Below are 20050 nucleotides of genomic sequence, written 5' to 3'. Positions count from 1 at the left end.
TAATTTCACCAATGGTAACAAGATTTAGTGGAGCAAAGAACAAACACTTTAAAGTTGATAGATACGTTTATTGGCCCAAATGAACAAAAATACATTCCATACTTAAGTGTCAGTAGAAAATATACCTTTTTAATTAGTATTCAGATGGAATGTTAGATGAAGCTTAAGTTCTTTATTAAACATCCAGATATATTTCAACTTTGCCAGTTCGAATAAATAGGTTCGTTTTAGCAATGAGGCGAGGCGGACACCCTTTTTGTTGGACTATATAGTCTGTATTTTATACCGTTGTGTGAACCAGACTTCAAATCTCAAGTTGGTATTCCTTGCTTGTGAACCCAACGTGATTTAAAGTGTTTAGCTTTCCGTTTCTTTTCTGCCCCTGAAAGAGAACAAACATCATCACTTTCAGGACTCCTCTGAATGTCCAAAACTATTAGTTCTTCTCCACAAAATATGATTTGCAGGATGCATGTACTGATCTACACAGGGGATATCCAGCCTTCGCTTCTTCTATTCAAGTTGGGTAGCATGCACAATTACAACAGACAATCAACCCACTGTATTTATAAAATGCAGACAAATTTGCACTTATACAAGATCCTGTACAGGATTTTTAATGCTTCAATTTAACCAAAAAAAAACAGAAAATGTACCTAAAAAGAAAATTTTATTTAGTGTTTTGCTAATAAGCCAAAAAAAGTACATTTGGATGAATAAACCTCCCTAGACACGGTGTGCTTAGAGTAAAGAGAAAATAGTGCCACAATGCAAAAAAAATACATCCCGTGGGGATTAAAATCCATTCCTTTAAGACTATTGGAAAACTGAGCTATTTCATCATGCAAAGCAGGAGGTAGGTTAGGCAGCTCGTTATTTGGGACAATGTACAGTATCCAGTTCAAAACCTGTGGCTCGAAAAGTGAGGAGCTGCCTAAGGCGTTTATGAATTCAGAGAGAATACCAATGGTGAGGAATTATGATTACAAGTAAGCATCTTACTTCTTGACCACATGATTCTCTCTATGATCATGGAAGACAGAATAAAGCAGCAAGCTAACTCGCCCCTAAATGTGCAAACGTAGGCAAAGGTGTTACAAATAGAAGCCCTGCTCACTAAAGTAACTACTTAGTAGTCCAAGTACAGACAATAATGCTTAGCAAAAGTATGGGTTGATCGCCTAGAAGCAGACTTGTAATTGCCAGAAACTGGGGGGAAAAAAATAGCCCCCACACCCCCCTTCTTGGGGAACAGGAACCAGGTATATCAGGTAAGAGCCTATTAGAGTATACATTACCTGTAATAATAAAAGAAAATAGCCATCTGGTTAGACGAGGAGGCCTGTCCATACTGCACCATAACTGACAAAAATATATGTTTGACCATATAAATCTCTTTAGTCTTATCCAAATAATAACAGAGCCCTCTTGACATCAAGTGCATGTAACAACAGCCCTGCTGGGGTTTTTGGATTTAGGAAAAAAGGAGCCAGAAACAACGTTTGGGAGAAAAGCAACCTTTCCTGGAAGGTGCTATAAATTAGACTTGTACATTAGTTGAAAACGATAACTGATCAATGTAGAGAGAACCGTATTCAATTCCAAGGCAAGAGAAGGCCTTCTATCTGGAGCAAACCGTTTCCTATGACCCTTTAGGAAATCTTTAATCATATATATAGTAAAGGTAGAAGCCAGAGAAGGAGGCTAACAGTAAGCATTAAAGGCAGTCAAATGCGCTATAGTGGGAGAAAGCTATAAATAATTATTTGTCTCATAAAGAAAGTACAGTAATACAAACTCTTGCTGCTACTCTGTAAGCAGAGCCTCTTCCAGTTGAATGCATATGTAGACCTTGCGGAAGGCTGCAGTACCTCTCAGAAAGGCCATGTAATCATTAGGAAGTTTTAAGTGCCCGTACTGTAAGACCTCCGGGGCCACGCAGTTGAGTTCACTGAGATAAAGCTAGAATGGTAGATTCTGCTCAACATCCTGGAGAGTAGACTGACCTGACTGGCAGTTTCTTGTGCGGCAGAAGGACCAGTTCTGGTACCACCACTGTGAGGTCAGCCTGGAGCACTGAGAAGCATCTGTGATTTGCTGAGTCTCAATTTTGTGATCAACTAGTGGTGTAGTGCGATTCGAGGAAAAACTGTGAAATCCTGTTGGCTTACTCAACAAAAGTATGTTCTTCCTGGGAACAGGTGTCTGGACACCCATTCATTCTCCTCCACTAAATAGAGATTCAGTTCATCGGATTTTGTATTTTGCAACCCTGGAAGGTGATATTAGCTGGACGCCTCTCACCAACGTCTGGTGCCAAATTGTCTGAGCCTCATGAACAAAATCTACATAGCTGGCATAATATTTGAAGCAGAAGAGGGGCCCACCCTGATCATCAACAGTACAGACCTGAGTGACAGGTGAACCACCCTGAACTTCAACTTGTTAATGTGATACCTCTTCTCCAAACGTGATTGCAGCTGTCGAGTCCTCAGACTGTCCATGTGAGCACCCATCCATTCAGAGAAATATACCAAACAGAAGGTTCTTCTTGCACCACCACTTGTACCTTGTCACACACATTTCCTGATTTGCTGCACCATATTGTTCCTCCAAACACTTTTGCAGGGGTCTCAAGTACAATATTGCATCCCAGATCAGGGCGATCATGAAACCATTTATCCCAGAAATAAAGGACTTGACAAACAGAAAAAATACAGAAGCAGTTGGATTTGACGGCACTTCTGATGGAAAGAAAGGGATATCTTGGGAGAAAGACTTTGCCAGCCTTGTGGAATCTGAAAGGGAGTGTCTGATCTGATAGTGTCCATTTACATTTTCTAGCGCTCACTCACCTTTCATAATTTTCTGCCAGGCAGGGAGATGGTCGGAAATACTTCTTCCCAAAAGGGTGCTTGCTGGTGAAAGCAGGACGATCGAGCCATTGTTTTGCTGGAGCCTTCTCACCGGAAGACTATTGCTTCTGAAAGGACTACTGCTGCTGTTTATGTTCTGAATTTGGTTTTGTGAATGTGGCTTGCCTTTATTGCAAAAGTTGAAACCTCACCAACAGAAAAACCTTCCTCCTCTCCAGGCAAATTCAGTTTGAGTCTTGGTTCTTATCTTATTTTTCTCGATTACATATCTGCTTGAGAACCAAAGAGATGTTCCATTAAAAGGTAATATCAGCATCTATTCTTGTGCATGACAAGTGGAAGAAGGGAGTCTAAATCAGAACAAATGTCTTACTGAAGTGCCATGGAAGATGATCGCTGCTGCCAGATCAACTGCATGTCTTGCTACACTGATCAAGTAATCTGGAATCGGCATGTTTTCCTTCGTTATACCCAAACAGAAAATCCTCCCATTTCTCCCTTTGAAGTTACTCGAGGAACTGACTCCCCGAATTCCACAGCAAGTGATCATAATGACTCAAATGGCAGAGGAACTGGATGCGTTCACTATACCAGACAAAATCTGTGTAGGAAGTTGGCTCTGTATGTGCTATTTCAAAGTAAGGAATAGCATGCACAGAGTCCAAGGGTTCCCCTTAGAGGTAAAATAGTGGTAAAAATAGATAATACTAATGCTCTATTTTGTGGTAGTGTGGTCGAGCAGTAGGCTTATCCAAGGAGTAGTGTTAAGCATTTGTTGTACATACACATAGACAATAAATGAGGTACACACACTCAGAGACAAATCCAGCCAATAGGTTTTTATATAGAAAAATATCTTTTCTTAGTTTATTTTAAGAACCACAGGTTCAAATTCTACATGTAATAGCTCATTCGAAAGGTATTGCAGGTAAGTACTTTAGGAACTTCAAATCATCAAAATTGCATGTATACTTTTCAAGTTATTCACAAATAGCTGTTTTAAAAGTGGACACTTAGTGCAATTTTCACAGTTCCTAGGGGAGGTAAGTATTTGTTAGTTTTACCAGGTAAGTAAGACACTTACAGGGTTCAGTTCTTGGTCCAAGGTAGCCCACCGTTGGGGGTTCAGAGCAACCCCAAAGTCACCACACCAGCAGCTCAGGGCCGGTCAGGTGCAGAGTTCAAAGTGGTGCCCAAAACACATAGGCTAGAATGGAGAGAAGGGGGTGCCCCGGTTCCGGTCTGCTTGCAGGTAAGTACCCGCGTCTTCGGAGGGCAGACCAGGGGGGTTTTGTAGGGCACCGGGGGGGACACAAGTCCACACAGAAATTTCACCCTCAGCGGCGCGGGGGCGGCCGGGTGCAGTGTAGAAACAAGCGTCGGGTTCGCAATGTTAGTCTATGAGAGATCTCGGGATCTCTTCAGCGCTGCAGGCAGGCAAGGGGGGGGTTCCTCGGGGAAACCTCCACTTGGGCAAGGGAGAGGGACTCCTGGGGGTCACTCCTCCAGTGAAAGTCCGGTCCTTCAGGTCCTGGGGGCTGCGGGTGCAGGGTCTCTCCCAGGTGTCGGGACTTAGGTTTCAGAGAGTCGCGGTCAGGGGAAGCCTCGGGATTCCCTCTGCAGGCGGCGCTGTGGGGGCTCAGGGGGGACAGGTTTTGGTACTCACAGTATCAGAGTAGTCCTGGGGTCCCTCCTGAGGTGTCGGATCTCCACCAGCCGAGTCGGGGTCGCCGGGTGCAGTGTTGCAAGTCTCACGCTTCTTGCGGGGAGCTTGCAGGGTTCTTTAAAGCTGCTGGAAACAAAGTTGCAGCTTTTCTTGGAGCAGGTCCGCTGTCCTCGGGAGTTTCTTGTCTTTTCGAAGCAGGGGCAGTCCTCAGAGGATGTCGAGGTCGCTGGTCCCTTCGGAAGGCGTCGCTGGAGCAGGATCTTTGGAAGGCAGGAGACAGGCCGGTGAGTTTCTGGAGCCAAGGCAGTTGTCGTCTTCTGGTCTTCCGCTGCAGGGGTTTTCAGCTGGGCAGTCCTTCTTCTTGTAGTTGCAGGAATCTAATTTTCTAGGGTTCAGGGTAGCCCTTAAATACTAAATTTAAGGGCGTGTTTAGGTCTGGGGGGTTAGTAGCCAATGGCTACTAGCCCTGAGGGTGGGTACACCCTCTTTGTGCCTCCTCCCAAGGGGAGGGGGTCACAATCCTAACCCTATTGGGGGAATCCTCCATCTGCAAGATGGAGGATTTCTAAAAGTTAGAGTCACCTCAGCTCAGGACACCTTAGGGGCTGTCCTGACTGGCCAGTGACTCCTCCTTGTTATTCTCATTATTTTCTCCGGCCTTGCCGCCAAAAGTGGGGCCTGGCCGGAGGGGGCGGGCAACTCCACTAGCTGGAGTGTCCTGCTGGGTTGGCACAAAGGAGGTGAGCCTTTGAGGCTCACCGCCAGGTGTGACAATTCCTGCCTGGGAGAGGTGTTAGCATCTCCACCCAGTGCAGGCTTTGTTACTGGCCTCAGAGTGACAAAGGCACTCTCCCCATGGGGCCAGCAACATGTCTCGGTTTGTGGCAGGCTGCTAAAACTAGTCAGCCTACACAGATAGTCGGTTAAGTTTCAGGGGGCACCTCTAAGGTGCCCTCTGTGGTGTATTTTACAATAAAATGTACACTGGCATCAGTGTGCATTTATTGTGCTGAGAAGTTTGATACCAAACTTCCCAGTTTTCAGTGTAGCCATTATGGTGCTGTGGAGTTCGTGTTTGACAGACTCCCAGACCATATACTCTTATGGCTACCCTGCACTTACAATGTCTAAGGTTTTGTTTAGACACTGTAGGGGTACCATGCTCATGCACTGGTACCCTCACCTATGGTATAGTGCACCCTGCCTTAGGGCTGTAAGGCCTGCTAGAGGGGTGGCTTACCTATACTGCATAGGCAGTGAGAGGCTGGCATGGCACCCTGAGGGGAGTGCCATGTCGACTTACTCATTTTGTTCTCACTAGCACACACAAGCTGGCAAGCAGGGTGTCTGTGCTGAGTGAGAGGTCTCCAGGGTGGCATAAGACATGCTGCAGCCCTTAGAGACCTTCCTTGGCATCAGGGCCCTTGGTACTAGAAGTACCAGTTACAAGGGACTTATCTGAATGCCAGGGTGTGCCAATTGTGGATACAATGGTACATTTTAGGTGAAGGAACACTGGTGCTGGGGCCTGGTTAGCAGGGTCCCAGCACACTTCTCAGTCAAGTCAGCATCAGTATCAGGCAAAAAGTGGGGGGTAACTGCAACAGGGAGCCATTTCTTTACACAAGCCCCCCCCAGCCCACAGGCCAGGAGACTCAGCCAACGCTGGAAGAGTCTTCCTAGTCTGTCAGGCGAGGAAGAGTAGAGGAAATGGCTGGTTTGTTGCAGGGCCTACTCTGCCTTACATCCTCCGGTTCAGGTCATTCCCTCTGGGGAACTGACCCACTTCCACAGTGATAGGACCTAGTCTGAACTGCCTCTTGTCTGTGCTTTTTATGTCTTTACCCATTCTCTCTATTTTGAGGTCAGAGGTATCCACCTCTGCTAATCTTATCTTAGCCAGGGTCACCCCTAGCTTACCCAAAGAGGTTACCCAGAGCTGGAGTAACCCCACCATGACCAACAGGGTCAGGGGGCCTAACTTGTTATTTGGCATGGGGTCAGACCACCATGCCAAGGATAGTGCAGCCATAAAGGCTAACACCCAGCAGAGGCCACTGACAGCTGTCAGTGCCCAGAACCACACCTTTAGCTCTTCACCTAAAAGGGAAGGGGCTAAGTTACAGGCTTCTTTGGGTTCAGGTTGCCTGTCTGCTGTATTAGAGTGGGGGGTTACCACATCTTGTAGTAAACACCCTTCTTCCACTCTTTCTTCTGTTAGCTGAGGAGCCACCCACTCAGGTTTAACAGTTGCCTGACTAGCCAGGACTTCTTGTGGGTCAGGTTGGACTTTATCAGGGCCATTTTTGGAGTTCTCCCCTACTGGAGCAGAATCTCCTTGGCTTGCTGTAACCTTGGCTAAAGGTTGTCCACCCTTCCTACTCTGTTTTCTTTTCTTCTTCTTCTGGGGTCTGCTTGCATTTACTGCAGAGGCAGGACTTCCAGAATCCTTGGGAGAGGACTGGCACTGGACCAGTTCCTCTCTTGGGCTCTGACTAACCTCTGGGTAGTCATTTCCAAGGAGACAATCAAGGGGGAGGTCTGTACTGACTACTACCCTTCTCCAGCTAAGAGTGCCACCCACTTCTATGGGCACTAAAGCCACAGGCCTCTTAGTGACCCTGTCTAGGCTAACTCTTACCCTGGCAGTCTCACCTGGGATGTACTGGTTTGAGAGCACCAGCCTGTCATGCACAATAGTGTGACTGGCACAAGTGTCTCTCAGGGCAGTGGTTGGGATTTGTAAAGAAATGGCTCCCTGTTGCAGTTACCCCCCACTTTTTGCCTGATACTGATGCTGACTTGACTGAGAAGTGCGCTGGGACCCTGCTAACCAGGCCCCAGCACCAGTGTTCCTTCACCTAAAATGTACCATTGTATCCACAATTGGCACACCCTGGCATTCAGATAAGTCCCTTGTAACTGGTACTTCTAGTACCAAGGGCCCTGATGCCAAGGAAGGTCTCTAAGGGCTGCAGCATGTCTTATGCCACCCTAGAGACCCCTCACTCAGCACAGACACACTGCTTACAAGCCTGTGTGTGCTAGTGAGAACAAAATGAGTAAGTCGACATGGCACTCCCCTCAGGGTGCCATGCCAGCCTCTCACGGCCTATGCAGTATAGGTAAGACACCCCTCTAGCAGGCCTTACAGCCCTAAGGCAGGGTGCACTATACCATAGGTGAGGGTACCAGTGCATGAGCACTGTGCCCCTACAGTGTCTAAACAAAACCTTAGACATTGTAAGTGCAGGGTAGCCATAAGAGTATATGGTCTGGGAGTCTGTCAAACACGAACTCCACAGCACCATAATGGCTACACTGAAAACTGGGAAGTTTGGTATCAAACTTCTCAGCACAATAAATGCACACTGATGCCAGTGTACATTTTATTGTAAAATACACCACAGAGGGCACCTTAGAGGTGCCCCCTGAAACTTAACCGACTATCAGTGTAGGCTGACTAGTTTTAGCAGCCTGCCACAAACCGAGACATGTTGCTGGCCCCATGGGGAGAGTGCCTTTGTCACTCTGAGGCCAGTAACAAAGCCTGCACTGGGTGGAGATGCTAACACCTCTCCCAGGCAGGAATTGTCACACCTGGCGGTGAGCCTCAAAGGCTCACCTCCTTTGTGCCAACCCAGCAGGACACTCCAGCTAGTGGAGTTGCCCGCCCCCTCCGGCCAGGCCCCACTTTTGGCGGCAAGGCCGGAGAAAATAATGAGAATAACAAGGAGGAGTCACTGGCCAGTCAGGACCGCCCCTAAGGTGTCCTGAGCTGAGGTGACTCTAACTTTTAGAAATCCTCCATCTTGCAGATGGAGGATTCCCCCAATAGGGTTAGGATTGTGACCCCCTCCCCTTGGGAGGAGGCACAAAGAGGGTGTACCCACCCTCAGGGCTAGTAGCCATTGGCTACTAACCCCCCAGACCTAAACACGCCCTTAAATTTAGTATTTAAGGGCTGCCCTGAACCCTAGAAAATTAGATTCCTGCAACAAGAAGAAGGACTGCCCAGCTGAAAACCCCTGCAGCGGAAGACCAGAAGACGACAACTGCCTTGGCTCCAGAAACTCACCGGCCTGTCTCCTGCCTTCCAAAGATCCTGCTCCAGCGACGCCTTCCGAAGGGACCAGCGACCTCGACATCCTCTGAGGACTGCCCCCGCTTCGAAAAGACAAGAAACTCCCGAGGACAGCGGACCTGCTCCAAGAAAAGCTGCAACTTTGTTTCCAGCAGCTTTAAAGAACCCTGCAAGCTCCCCGCGAGAAGCGTGAGACTTGCAACACTGCACCCGGCGACCCCGACTCGGCTGGTGGAGATCCGACGCCTCAGGAGGGACCCCAGGACTACTCTGATACTGTGAGTACCAAAACCTGTCCCCCCTGAGCCCCCACAGCGCCGCCTGCAGAGGGAGTCCTGAGGCTTCCCCTGACCGCGACTCTTTGAACCTAAAGTCCCGACGCCTGGGAGAGACCCTGCACCCGCAGCCCCCAGGACCTGAAGGACCGGACTTTCACTGGAGAAGTGACCCCCAGGAGTCCCTCTCCCTTGCCCAAGTGGAGGTTTCCCCGAGGAATCCCCCCCTTGCCTGCCTGCAGCGCTGAAGAGATCCCGAGATCTCTCATAGACTAACATTGCGAACCCGACGCTTGTTTCTACACTGCACCCGGCCGCCCCCGCGCCGCTGAGGGTGAAATTTCTGTGTGGACTTGTGTCCCCCCCGGTGCCCTACAAAACCCCCCTGGTCTGCCCTCCGAAGACGCGGGTACTTACCTGCAAGCAGACCGGAACCGGGGCACCCCCTTCTCTCCACTCTAGCCTATGCGTTTTGGGCACCACTTTGAACTCTGCACCTGACCGGCCCTGAGCTGCTGGTGTGGTAACTTTGGGGTTGCTCTGAACCCCCAACGGTGGGCTACCTTGGACCAAGAACTGAACCCTGTAAGTGTCTTACTTACCTGGTAAAACTAACAAATACTTACCTCCCCTAGGAACTGTGAAAATTGCACTAAGTGTCCACTTTTAAAACAGCTATTTGTCAATAACTTGAAAAGTATACATGCAATTTTGATGATTTGAAGTTCCTAAAGTACTTACCTGCAATACCTTTCGAATGAGATATTACATGTAGAATTTGAACCTGTGGTTCTTAAAATAAACTAAGAAAAGATATTTTTCTATATAAAAACCTATTGGCTGGATTTGTCTCTGAGTGTGTGTACCTCATTTATTGTCTATGTGTATGTACAACAAATGCTTAACACTACTCCTTGGATAAGCCTACTGCTCGACCACACTACCACAAAATAGAGCATTAGTATTATCTATTTTTACCACTATTTTACCTCTAAGGGGAACCCTTGGACTCTGTGCATGCTATTCCTTACTTTGAAATAGCACATACAGAGCCAACTTCCTACAGGATTCCATTCACCAGTAGGTGGTGGAAGTGTCTACTTCCCTCTGGAATCTCCAACTCACCTGTTGGGCCCTGTTTCCAGTTGAAGGCTATGAAGACCTCCTCATCTGAGGAGTCATCTCCCATGGCTACACTGGTTACCCCTGGAATCTTGTTCTGGGGTTTGTTTTTGGGACAAGAAGTGTCCTTGGTGTGGTGCCCAGACTGTTTACAGTTGTGGCACCATGCCTTAGTGGCATCCCAGTTCTTACCCTGGTACCCACCTTTGTTTTGGGTTGTGTCTTGGGGCCCACCCACCTGTTCTGGTTTTTGGGGGCCTACAGAGGACTCTTTTTCTTTGTTTCTAGTGTCACCCACTTTCTCCTGGGGAGTTTTTGTAACCCCTTTCTTTTGGTCACCCCCAGTGGAAGTTTTGGTTACCCTAGTCTTGACCCAGTGGTCTGCCTTCTTTCCCAATTCTTGGGGAGAAATTGGACCTAGGTCTACCAGATACTGATGCAACTTTTCATTGAAGCAGTTACTTAAAATGTGTTCTTTCATAAACAAATTATAAAGCCCAACATAGTCACACACTTCATTTCCAGTTAACCAACCATCTAGTGTTTTTACTGAGTAGTCTACAAAATCAACCCAGGTCTGGCTCGAGGATTTTTGAGCCCCCCTGAATCTAATTCTATACTCCTCAGTGGAGAATCCAAAGCCCTCAATCAGGGTACCCTTCATGAGGTCATAAGATTCTGCATCTTTTCCAGAGAGTGTGAGGAGTCTATCCCTACACTTTCCAGTGAACATTTCCCAAAGGAGAGCACCCCAGTGAGATCTGTTTACTTTTCTGGTTACACAAGCCCTCTCAAAAGCTGTGAACCATTTGGTGATGTCATCACCATCTTCATATTTTGTTACAATCCCTTTGGGGATTTTTAGGATGTCAGGAGAATCTCTGACCCTATTTAAGTTGCTGCCACCATCGATGGGACCTAGGCCCATCTCTTTTCTTTCCCTTTCTATGGCTAGGAGCTGCTTTTCCAAAGCCAATCTTTTGACCATCCTGGCTAACAGGGGGTCATCTTCACTGGAGTTATCCTCAGTGATTTCAGAGGTGTTGGTCTCTCCTGTGAGGGAACCAGCATCTCTGACTATTATTTTTGGAGTCAGGGTTTGAGGGACCCTGTTCTCCCTAGATAGGACTGGTAGGGGGGAATTTTCCTCCAAGTCACTATCCTCTTCCTCTGAGTTGCCACCCTCAGAGGGGTTGGCCTTTTCAAACTCTGCCAAAAGCTCCTGGAGCTGTACTTTGGTAGGTTTGGGGCCCATTGCTATTTTCTTTAGTTTACAGAGTGACCTTAGCTCTCTCATCTGTAGATGGAGGTAAGGTGTGGTGTCGAGTTCCACCACATTCACATCTGTGCTAGACATTTTGCTTCTAAAAGTTGGAATACTTTTTAAGAATCTACAACTGGTTCTAGAATCTAATTCAAACTTTTACAAACTTCTAAACTCTAAAAGAAATGCTAAACAGGATCTAACACAAGGCCCTAGCAGGTCTTTTAAGAATTTAGAAAACTTTTCAAATTGCAAAAATCAATTTCTAATGACAATTTTGGAATTTGTCGTGTGATCAGGTATTGGCTGAGTAGTCCAGCAAATGCAAAGTCTTGTACCCCACCGCTGATCCACCAATGTAGGAAGTTGGCTCTGTATGTGCTATTTCAAAGTAAGGAATAGCATGCACAGAGTCCAAGGGTTCCCCTTAGAGGTAAAATAGTGGTAAAAATAGATAATACTAATGCTCTATTTTGTGGTAGTGTGGTCGAGCAGTAGGCTTATCCAAGGAGTAGTGTTAAGCATTTGTTGTACATACACATAGACAATAAATGAGGTACACACACTCAGAGACAAATCCAGCCAATAGGTTTTTATATAGAAAAATATCTTTTCTTAGTTTATTTTAAGAACCACAGGTTCAAATTCTACATGTAATAGCTCATTCGAAAGGTATTGCAGGTAAGTACTTTAGGAACTTCAAATCATCAAAATTGCATGTATACTTTTCAAGTTATTCACAAATAGCTGTTTTAAAAGTGGACACTTAGTGCAATTTTCACAGTTCCTAGGGGAGGTAAGTATTTGTTAGTTTTACCAGGTAAGTAAGACACTTACAGGGTTCAGTTCTTGGTCCAAGGTAGCCCACCGTTGGGGGTTCAGAGCAACCCCAAAGTCACCACACCAGCAGCTCAGGGCCGGTCAGGTGCAGAGTTCAAAGTGGTGCCCAAAACACATAGGCTAGAATGGAGAGAAGGGGGTGCCCCGGTTCCGGTCTGCTTGCAGGTAAGTACCCGCGTCTTCGGAGGGCAGACCAGGGGGGTTTTGTAGGGCACCGGGGGGGACACAAGTCCACACAGAAATTTCACCCTCAGCGGCGCGGGGGCGGCCGGGTGCAGTGTAGAAACAAGCGTCGGGTTCGCAATGTTAGTCTATGAGAGATCTCGGGATCTCTTCAGCGCTGCAGGCAGGCAAGGGGGGGGTTCCTCGGGGAAACCTCCACTTGGGCAAGGGAGAGGGACTCCTGGGGGTCACTCCTCCAGTGAAAGTCCGGTCCTTCAGGTCCTGGGGGCTGCGGGTGCAGGGTCTCTCCCAGGTGTCGGGACTTAGGTTTCAGAGAGTCGCGGTCAGGGGAAGCCTCGGGATTCCCTCTGCAGGCGGCGCTGTGGGGGCTCAGGGGGGACAGGTTTTGGTACTCACAGTATCAGAGTAGTCCTGGGGTCCCTCCTGAGGTGTCGGATCTCCACCAGCCGAGTCGGGGTCGCCGGGTGCAGTGTTGCAAGTCTCACGCTTCTTGCGGGGAGCTTGCAGGGTTCTTTAAAGCTGCTGGAAACAAAGTTGCAGCTTTTCTTGGAGCAGGTCCGCTGTCCTCGGGAGTTTCTTGTCTTTTCGAAGCAGGGGCAGTCCTCAGAGGATGTCGAGGTCGCTGGTCCCTTCGGAAGGCGTCGCTGGAGCAGGATCTTTGGAAGGCAGGAGACAGGCCGGTGAGTTTCTGGAGCCAAGGCAGTTGTCGTCTTCTGGTCTTCCGCTGCAGGGGTTTTCAGCTGGGCAGTCCTTCTTCTTGTAGTTGCAGGAATCTAATTTTCTAGGGTTCAGGGTAGCCCTTAAATACTAAATTTAAGGGCGTGTTTAGGTCTGGGGGGTTAGTAGCCAATGGCTACTAGCCCTGAGGGTGGGTACACCCTCTTTGTGCCTCCTCCCAAGGGGAGGGGGTCACAATCCTAACCCTATTGGGGGAATCCTCCATCTGCAAGATGGAGGATTTCTAAAAGTTAGAGTCACCTCAGCTCAGGACACCTTAGGGGCTGTCCTGACTGGCCAGTGACTCCTCCTTGTTATTCTCATTATTTTCTCCGGCCTTGCCGCCAAAAGTGGGGCCTGGCCGGAGGGGGCGGGCAACTCCACTAGCTGGAGTGTCCTGCTGGGTTGGCACAAAGGAGGTGAGCCTTTGAGGCTCACCGCCAGGTGTGACAATTCCTGCCTGGGAGAGGTGTTAGCATCTCCACCCAGTGCAGGCTTTGTTACTGGCCTCAGAGTGACAAAGGCACTCTCCCCATGGGGCCAGCAACATGTCTCGGTTTGTGGCAGGCTGCTAAAACTAGTCAGCCTACACAGATAGTCGGTTAAGTTTCAGGGGGCACCTCTAAGGTGCCCTCTGTGGTGTATTTTACAATAAAATGTACACTGGCATCAGTGTGCATTTATTGTGCTGAGAAGTTTGATACCAAACTTCCCAGTTTTCAGTGTAGCCATTATGGTGCTGTGGAGTTCGTGTTTGACAGACTCCCAGACCATATACTCTTATGGCTACCCTGCACTTACAATGTCTAAGGTTTTGTTTAGACACTGTAGGGGTACCATGCTCATGCACTGGTACCCTCACCTATGGTATAGTGCACCCTGCCTTAGGGCTGTAAGGCCTGCTAGAGGGGTGGCTTACCTATACTGCATAGGCAGTGAGAGGCTGGCATGGCACCCTGAGGGGAGTGCCATGTCGACTTACTCATTTTGTTCTCACTAGCACACACAAGCTGGCAAGCAGGGTGTCTGTGCTGAGTGAGAGGTCTCCAGGGTGGCATAAGACATGCTGCAGCCCTTAGAGACCTTCCTTGGCATCAGGGCCCTTGGTACTAGAAGTACCAGTTACAAGGGACTTATCTGAATGCCAGGGTGTGCCAATTGTGGATACAATGGTACATTTTAGGTGAAGGAACACTGGTGCTGGGGCCTGGTTAGCAGGGTCCCAGCACACTTCTCAGTCAAGTCAGCATCAGTATCAGGCAAAAAGTGGGGGGTAACTGCAACAGGGAGCCATTTCTTTACAATCTGGCATACTTTTTTCTCAACAATGTCATTCAATGCTCTCTCCCTGGAGCGTTAAAGGAAGTCGAGCCAGCTGCATTATATTTCTGCTTCACCATGCCTACTACTAAGGAATCTAGAGGCACCACTGCCTTCGAGAATTTAGGATTTAGCCGATTACATTTTTCCAGGTGGTGTTTAACACTTCAAACAGGAGAGGAATTAACAAAAAATATCCATCATAAGCTACAAGACTTGGAGAACAAGCTGAACCGTAGGTCGAGTTTAAGGTTTTGTTTGCATGGTCTAAAAAATAATTTAAGTGCTGACCTCATGAGTTGTAGTGTGCAAATTAAACTTTCTTACAGCTCTGTTAGAGAGCCCATGAAAAAGCCACAAGATTGCTAATAAAAGATATTCTAGATGGAATCAACTCCACCGAAAATATTGAGGGATCATTCCAACCAGAAAATGACCCACCAATTCTTGAAGCAAAGCCCTGCACCATCTCCTCTGAAGACTGGGAAATCCAGTTCAAAGATCATCATGACATCTGTGTCTGTTGGGAACATTTTCCTTCCCTATGCTTCTTGTGCAAATATCAGGACAGTAGCATGTCTGGACCTGCAATGCAGTTCACTTGAGGAGTTCACTTGAGGACTTCACACCTTCCTCAAGCGGTTGGAAAAAATGTTCTTCAGTCCTTGGAAGGAATGGGACGTCAGAAGATAGTTGAAGTTGTAGTTACAGAAGAAACATTTGTAGAGAACTTGGTGCAGGCGAATTGGATGGTTTATCAGACAAAAAATGGCAACGGTTACATCCGAAGTGTTTGGAGGAGATGCATAACCTGTGATGATCTTCTTCCAGGTCTTACAAGAGGAAGGTGACCCAGGTTTGTCGAATAGGTAGATACTGTAGGAGGGTCCCTCCATGTCAACTCTGCAATCTCTGAATCCCTCAAAGTTGATGTACGTTAATGTTTTTACGTCAAACTTCATCTCCAGGTCAAGCACCCCAAAGTAAACCAGGATCAAGAGTACCAATGACGAATTACTGCCCACACACCTCCAGAAATGAAAACAAATATCCTAATTTGAGAAAGCAAATACAGAATGAACACTTCTCCCTTCCAAGGCAGAAGTGACACTGCAGATGATACAATGCGTTCAATTTCCCCTTCTCTCCCCTGAGAAAACCCCCTTCAATTCTCCTCCGCCTCCTATGTCACATGACAAATCTCACCATTCTCCATGGAGTGAGAGTAAGGAACATAAACCACTCAAACATCAAGGTCATCATTCCTTGACATCTTACCTCTTCAAGCGTTGAAGTGAAGACATAGTGGCCAAAAGCAATTGTAACACCCTGAGGCAATGTCAGGGAAAATAAACATCTATTCTTCTGAAGAGGGTGTTAAAAGATAGATAACATGCCTAGAAACAGAATTAAGCCAACCCTCCTACCCCCCAAAATGTGGTGTCAGTGGGCATAAACATCTTTAAAGGAGGATTGTTTAAAGAATTTTTCTCACAGTGCAGAAAAAAATGAACCACCTAACTGGCAACCTGCTGGACATGTTGGGATTTAACAGCTTTTTTTTCTTCTGCTCGAAGTACATTACTTTCAAAATGGTGTTTTTTATCCAAATGTACTGTTTTGACTTGCATCTTAACTAAATGAAAAACAGTCAATGCTGCCTTTTTGGACCCTGTTGATTGCTTAACTGGGTGAATTAGAAAACATGGAAAAAACAATTTAAAGTGTGTTCTGGAATTTCTCACAAGCATGGAAAAAATCTACTTTTATGAATATCATAGAAACTCTCATGGAGAAGAACCCTAGACATGGGACAAAGTTGTGAATGTCTAGCACATTGTGTTCTGTTTGTTCATATGTTATAACTATAGGATAACAAAACCTCTGTGTCTGAAGTTGAGGAATGACTTTTTAACTGAAGCAAGTCATAGAGCAGGCAATGCAATTCTAGGCAGTAAGCACTACATAAATAGGTCTGTTATACTATTATGGCTCTCTGTATTTTCTTCTCAGCACTTGCACGTAGAGTGGCTGCTGCCTCCTAGGCCACCTCTCCATCCATCCTTCTAGTCACCTGCACCTTTCAATTATCCACTGCTATCTCCCTTCCACTTTCCAAAATGTACTTCTCCAATTTCCATATTACACTTTGGTGAGACCGAATAGGTTTACAATTGATTATGGGCACATATGGGGGAATGATCTATGTAGACACAACCAACATGTTTCTAAGCTGCTTGGACCTCAACTGATTCTGGTTACAGGATATTGGTGCCATAAAAGAGATAGCCAACGACAGAATTCAGATACCAACTACAATAAGTATATCTAAGCTCGCACAGTTAGTAGTCAACTTGCCAATATACAGCAAAGTGCCTAATTTTTTATGCTTGCTTCGGCGTACACAACCGTAAGAAAAGAATGTCTCAGAACTAACACTACTGAATTTATAAACAGAAGATGGAAATGCAGAAGTTATCCCAGTTATACAAAAAAATTAATAAGTCAACATTTCCAAGACTGATACCTCCACTATTGTCCCCCATTTAAAGATAAAAGAGGTTGGGAGTGGCCAGCTGTCAGATGATACATGGCTATCATAGAAGATTAAAATACTAATGTAAAAGTTTATCACCTAGAAGACTTTCCATTATTAATAAAATACAGAAAAGCTATACAGAACCATGGGATCAGTAAAGGGTTGGGGAAACTCTCTCTTAGGAGTTCCATGGTTTCATCCTCATTACCCGCAAATTATACTATGTGACAAATGGGGTGTAATTGGCCCATGTTGCTGTTTAAATCTGCTGCAGGCGTTCCCTCCCAGGAGAGAGATTAATCAACTAAGTTACTAGCATATCTTGTATTTACTTAGGAAAGGCAATTCACTCTTGAGATTCAAATCTCAAAGACCATATAAATATTCCCTATTGCTCCCAAAAAACAAGCCTCGTGTTTTTGTGCGGTGAAAGTAAAGCACTCTTGTTTGGCAGCTTTGGCTTATTTTTTAGCCATACCTCCAGGGACAAAGTATGCTGCCTCTCCATTTGCGTTTTCACACCCTTATATAGAAGGGCAGAGAAAAGCTTAAAAATTCTAACACAGATTTCCTTGTACAGTTATCCTTCTAGGCAAAACTGATTTGCACACATAGCGATTATGCTTGAGAAGACAGAGGACAGCTCGAGAAACATCCTACTTGTACCTTCTGTGCATCAGTGTTGTTGCCCCCGCCTCCTTTGACTATGGGTCCCTGATGGAGACTACAGAGTAGTGATCCCTCTTCACAGAGATTAGCTTTCCTTGAGCCCAAGTCGAAAAGAGAAATATTTGCATAGCTGGTTCAGCAACTAATCTTCCTGGTGTGGCCTTTTCAGCTGTGTAGGCAGTCTTCCTGCCTTGCAGATCTGCCAGGCCCCTGTTAAGTAGAGGGGCGGGTCTCAATGACTGTCACATGCCATGTTGTCAATATCGTCCTCTGTGGAAATAAGGGAGGGACTGCCAGAGATTTATTTGCTTCTAGGCACCCCCTATTTAAGGACTGCCCTTTGATTTAACACATGGCGGAGAACAGGAAATGTACACCAGAAGTGACATTTGCAGACTAATTGTTATAGTTTTCTATACTTCTCATAATGGGGTCACGACCGTGGCTGTTTGACATTGCTCTTAAAGTCAGAAACATTTGTCGAAAAAAGAAAAACATGTATTTCAAGGATTCAAAAGGACTGTTGAATACTGTTTAAGGCTGAAAGATGTATCACTAGCATAATCAGAGTATTCACAGAGAAATTGGAGATCCATGACATGTTGCATTTGTATGTTTTACGCACAAATACTAAGCAATCTTCACAATTTGCTAAAATCTGAAAATGCTTTCCAAGTTAAAACCACACCAATATTCTAGAATACAATCTACCTACACTAAACAGAGAGAAATGACTACATTTATAAACGTGAGAACACAGTCGCCACTTACCCCATGCATTGTTAATAAACCGAACTGCAGGTTTTTTTAGAGCACCTTTCTTGTTTGCCATTGAAAAAAACTGATTAACTGGAAAACAAAGAGATGAAACTATGTTTTATAGTCAACCACTAGAAGACAAAAGTGAGATGAAATATTAACTACATAATTTGATTTACCGGTAGTTCTTTTACTGCCTGGTCCATACAGGCGATTTTGTATGAAATCTTTAGCAGTTTGCTGCTGTAAGCTGCTCTGATCCTGGTCCTTCAATCGCACTGCTGTATAGTTTTTCTTAACCCTAATAAACAAAACACAATATAGCTGTACATAATCCCTTTATTATGGTCCTAGTACCTGTACATGCTTGCATACTGGTATGATTAAGGCCTAGACGATGTAAAAGTGTAATACAACATAAAATACTAAGATAATTTAGAACCAACATCCAATTAACAACACAAAACTGAGGTTATGGTGATTACTAAGAGTAAACGGGATTTTCAGAAAGCATCACAAAGTTAAACTTGGGTATGGCAAGGGCAAAGTACCCAAATATAGTCAGCGCAAATTTATTATTTAAATTGCACAATTAAAAAATGAACACACTTCAAAGGATAATGCTATTGCAGTGTACTGTTGGTTCAATACTGTATGTGAGGGTCTGAAAATCAGAGGATGGCGGCTTGAGTACTATGCAACGTAGGGTAAACTGGAGGTTTGTCTCATATACCAACCACTTAGTCAGATCTCTGAGCCAGACCACCAGCGCATATACCAGTTCAGAGTTATCAGTCCCTTGGATAATAGCAATCCTGTTAAAAAAACATTGAATCATCCAGTTAACTTAGTAGAATAAAGCACAAAACGAACAACCCTGGAGACAAAGATACAGTCTAATGTGGAAAAATATGTGATAAAGAAATGCATCCTTCAAGAAGGGAACAACCACATGTGAAAGAATATCCCAGGAAAAAGACAAAAGGGCCTCATTAGGAGTTAGGCGGCCCCACTGTGGGACTGCCAAACTCACAGAGAGGACACCACCGCCATGGTGATGATGTCCCTCACAAGCATATTACAATGTTCCCGGCAGATTGACTGGCGGGAATATTGTAATACTCATCCTGCGGGTCAGTCCAGAGGGAACAGTGCTACAATATAGGACTCCGACCCTTTAAGGCAAAGCAGACAGTGCACCTTCAGACGGTGCTGGGACTGGCTTTCCGCCAGCCTTTTCATGGTGGGGTCCCAGCCATGAAAAGGCTGGCGGAAAGTGGGGTTGTAATTAGCCAGGTGGTGCTGAGTTCAGAGTCCCCATGCTGAGTACAACCTCGACAGGCATCACCAATTCGGGAACGATGTTTCTGACGCGGATCGCAGTCTTTAGGCGGGTCCACCCGCCAAGGTTGTAATTTGGCGGTCGGACTGCCTGAAGTGTGGCAGTCTGACCGCCACCACGAGGCTGGCAGTCCTAGGACCACTAGCCTTGTAATAAGGCCAAAAGTGTGCAATTCTCACACTTGGATGAGAGAGACCTTCTGCAAGCATTCAAACTGCATCAATTTGCAGTAATCATTCTCTGCATGATGCCTTTTCACTTGCATTTCTTACACAAGGTCACGGTCTATGTAGCAAAGAAGGGGGTTCATCAATCACTTCTCTTTAACGCTGTTCTTTGAATCATTCCTTGTTCACAGTTGTCATGGACTTAGGCAATCCATTAATGATTACAC

General features: G+C 46.0%; 1 protein-coding gene across 1 annotated transcript in view; it reads right to left on the bottom strand.

Annotated features, from left to right (window-relative positions):
* Positions 1-47: 47 nt before the first annotated feature.
* Positions 48-20050, bottom strand: part of NOL7 (nucleolar protein 7) — a 110226-nt gene continuing 90223 nt past the window's right edge. Inside the window, exons 6-8 of the mRNA XM_069218136.1 lie at positions 18494-18615; positions 18327-18404; positions 48-382 (exon numbers count right to left, since the gene is read on the bottom strand). Coding sequence (XP_069074237.1) covers positions 312-382; positions 18327-18404; positions 18494-18615 — 271 coding nt within the window. The 3' untranslated portion in view covers positions 48-311. The remainder of the gene's footprint in view (positions 383-18326; positions 18405-18493; positions 18616-20050) is intronic.

The sequence above is a fragment of the Pleurodeles waltl genome, chromosome 2_1 (genome assembly GCF_031143425.1).
Source record: "Pleurodeles waltl isolate 20211129_DDA chromosome 2_1, aPleWal1.hap1.20221129, whole genome shotgun sequence".
Classification (NCBI taxonomy): Eukaryota; Metazoa; Chordata; class Amphibia; order Caudata; family Salamandridae; genus Pleurodeles; species Pleurodeles waltl.
Note: the sequence above shows the minus strand (reverse complement) of the source record. Positions and strands in the feature narration are given on the sequence as shown.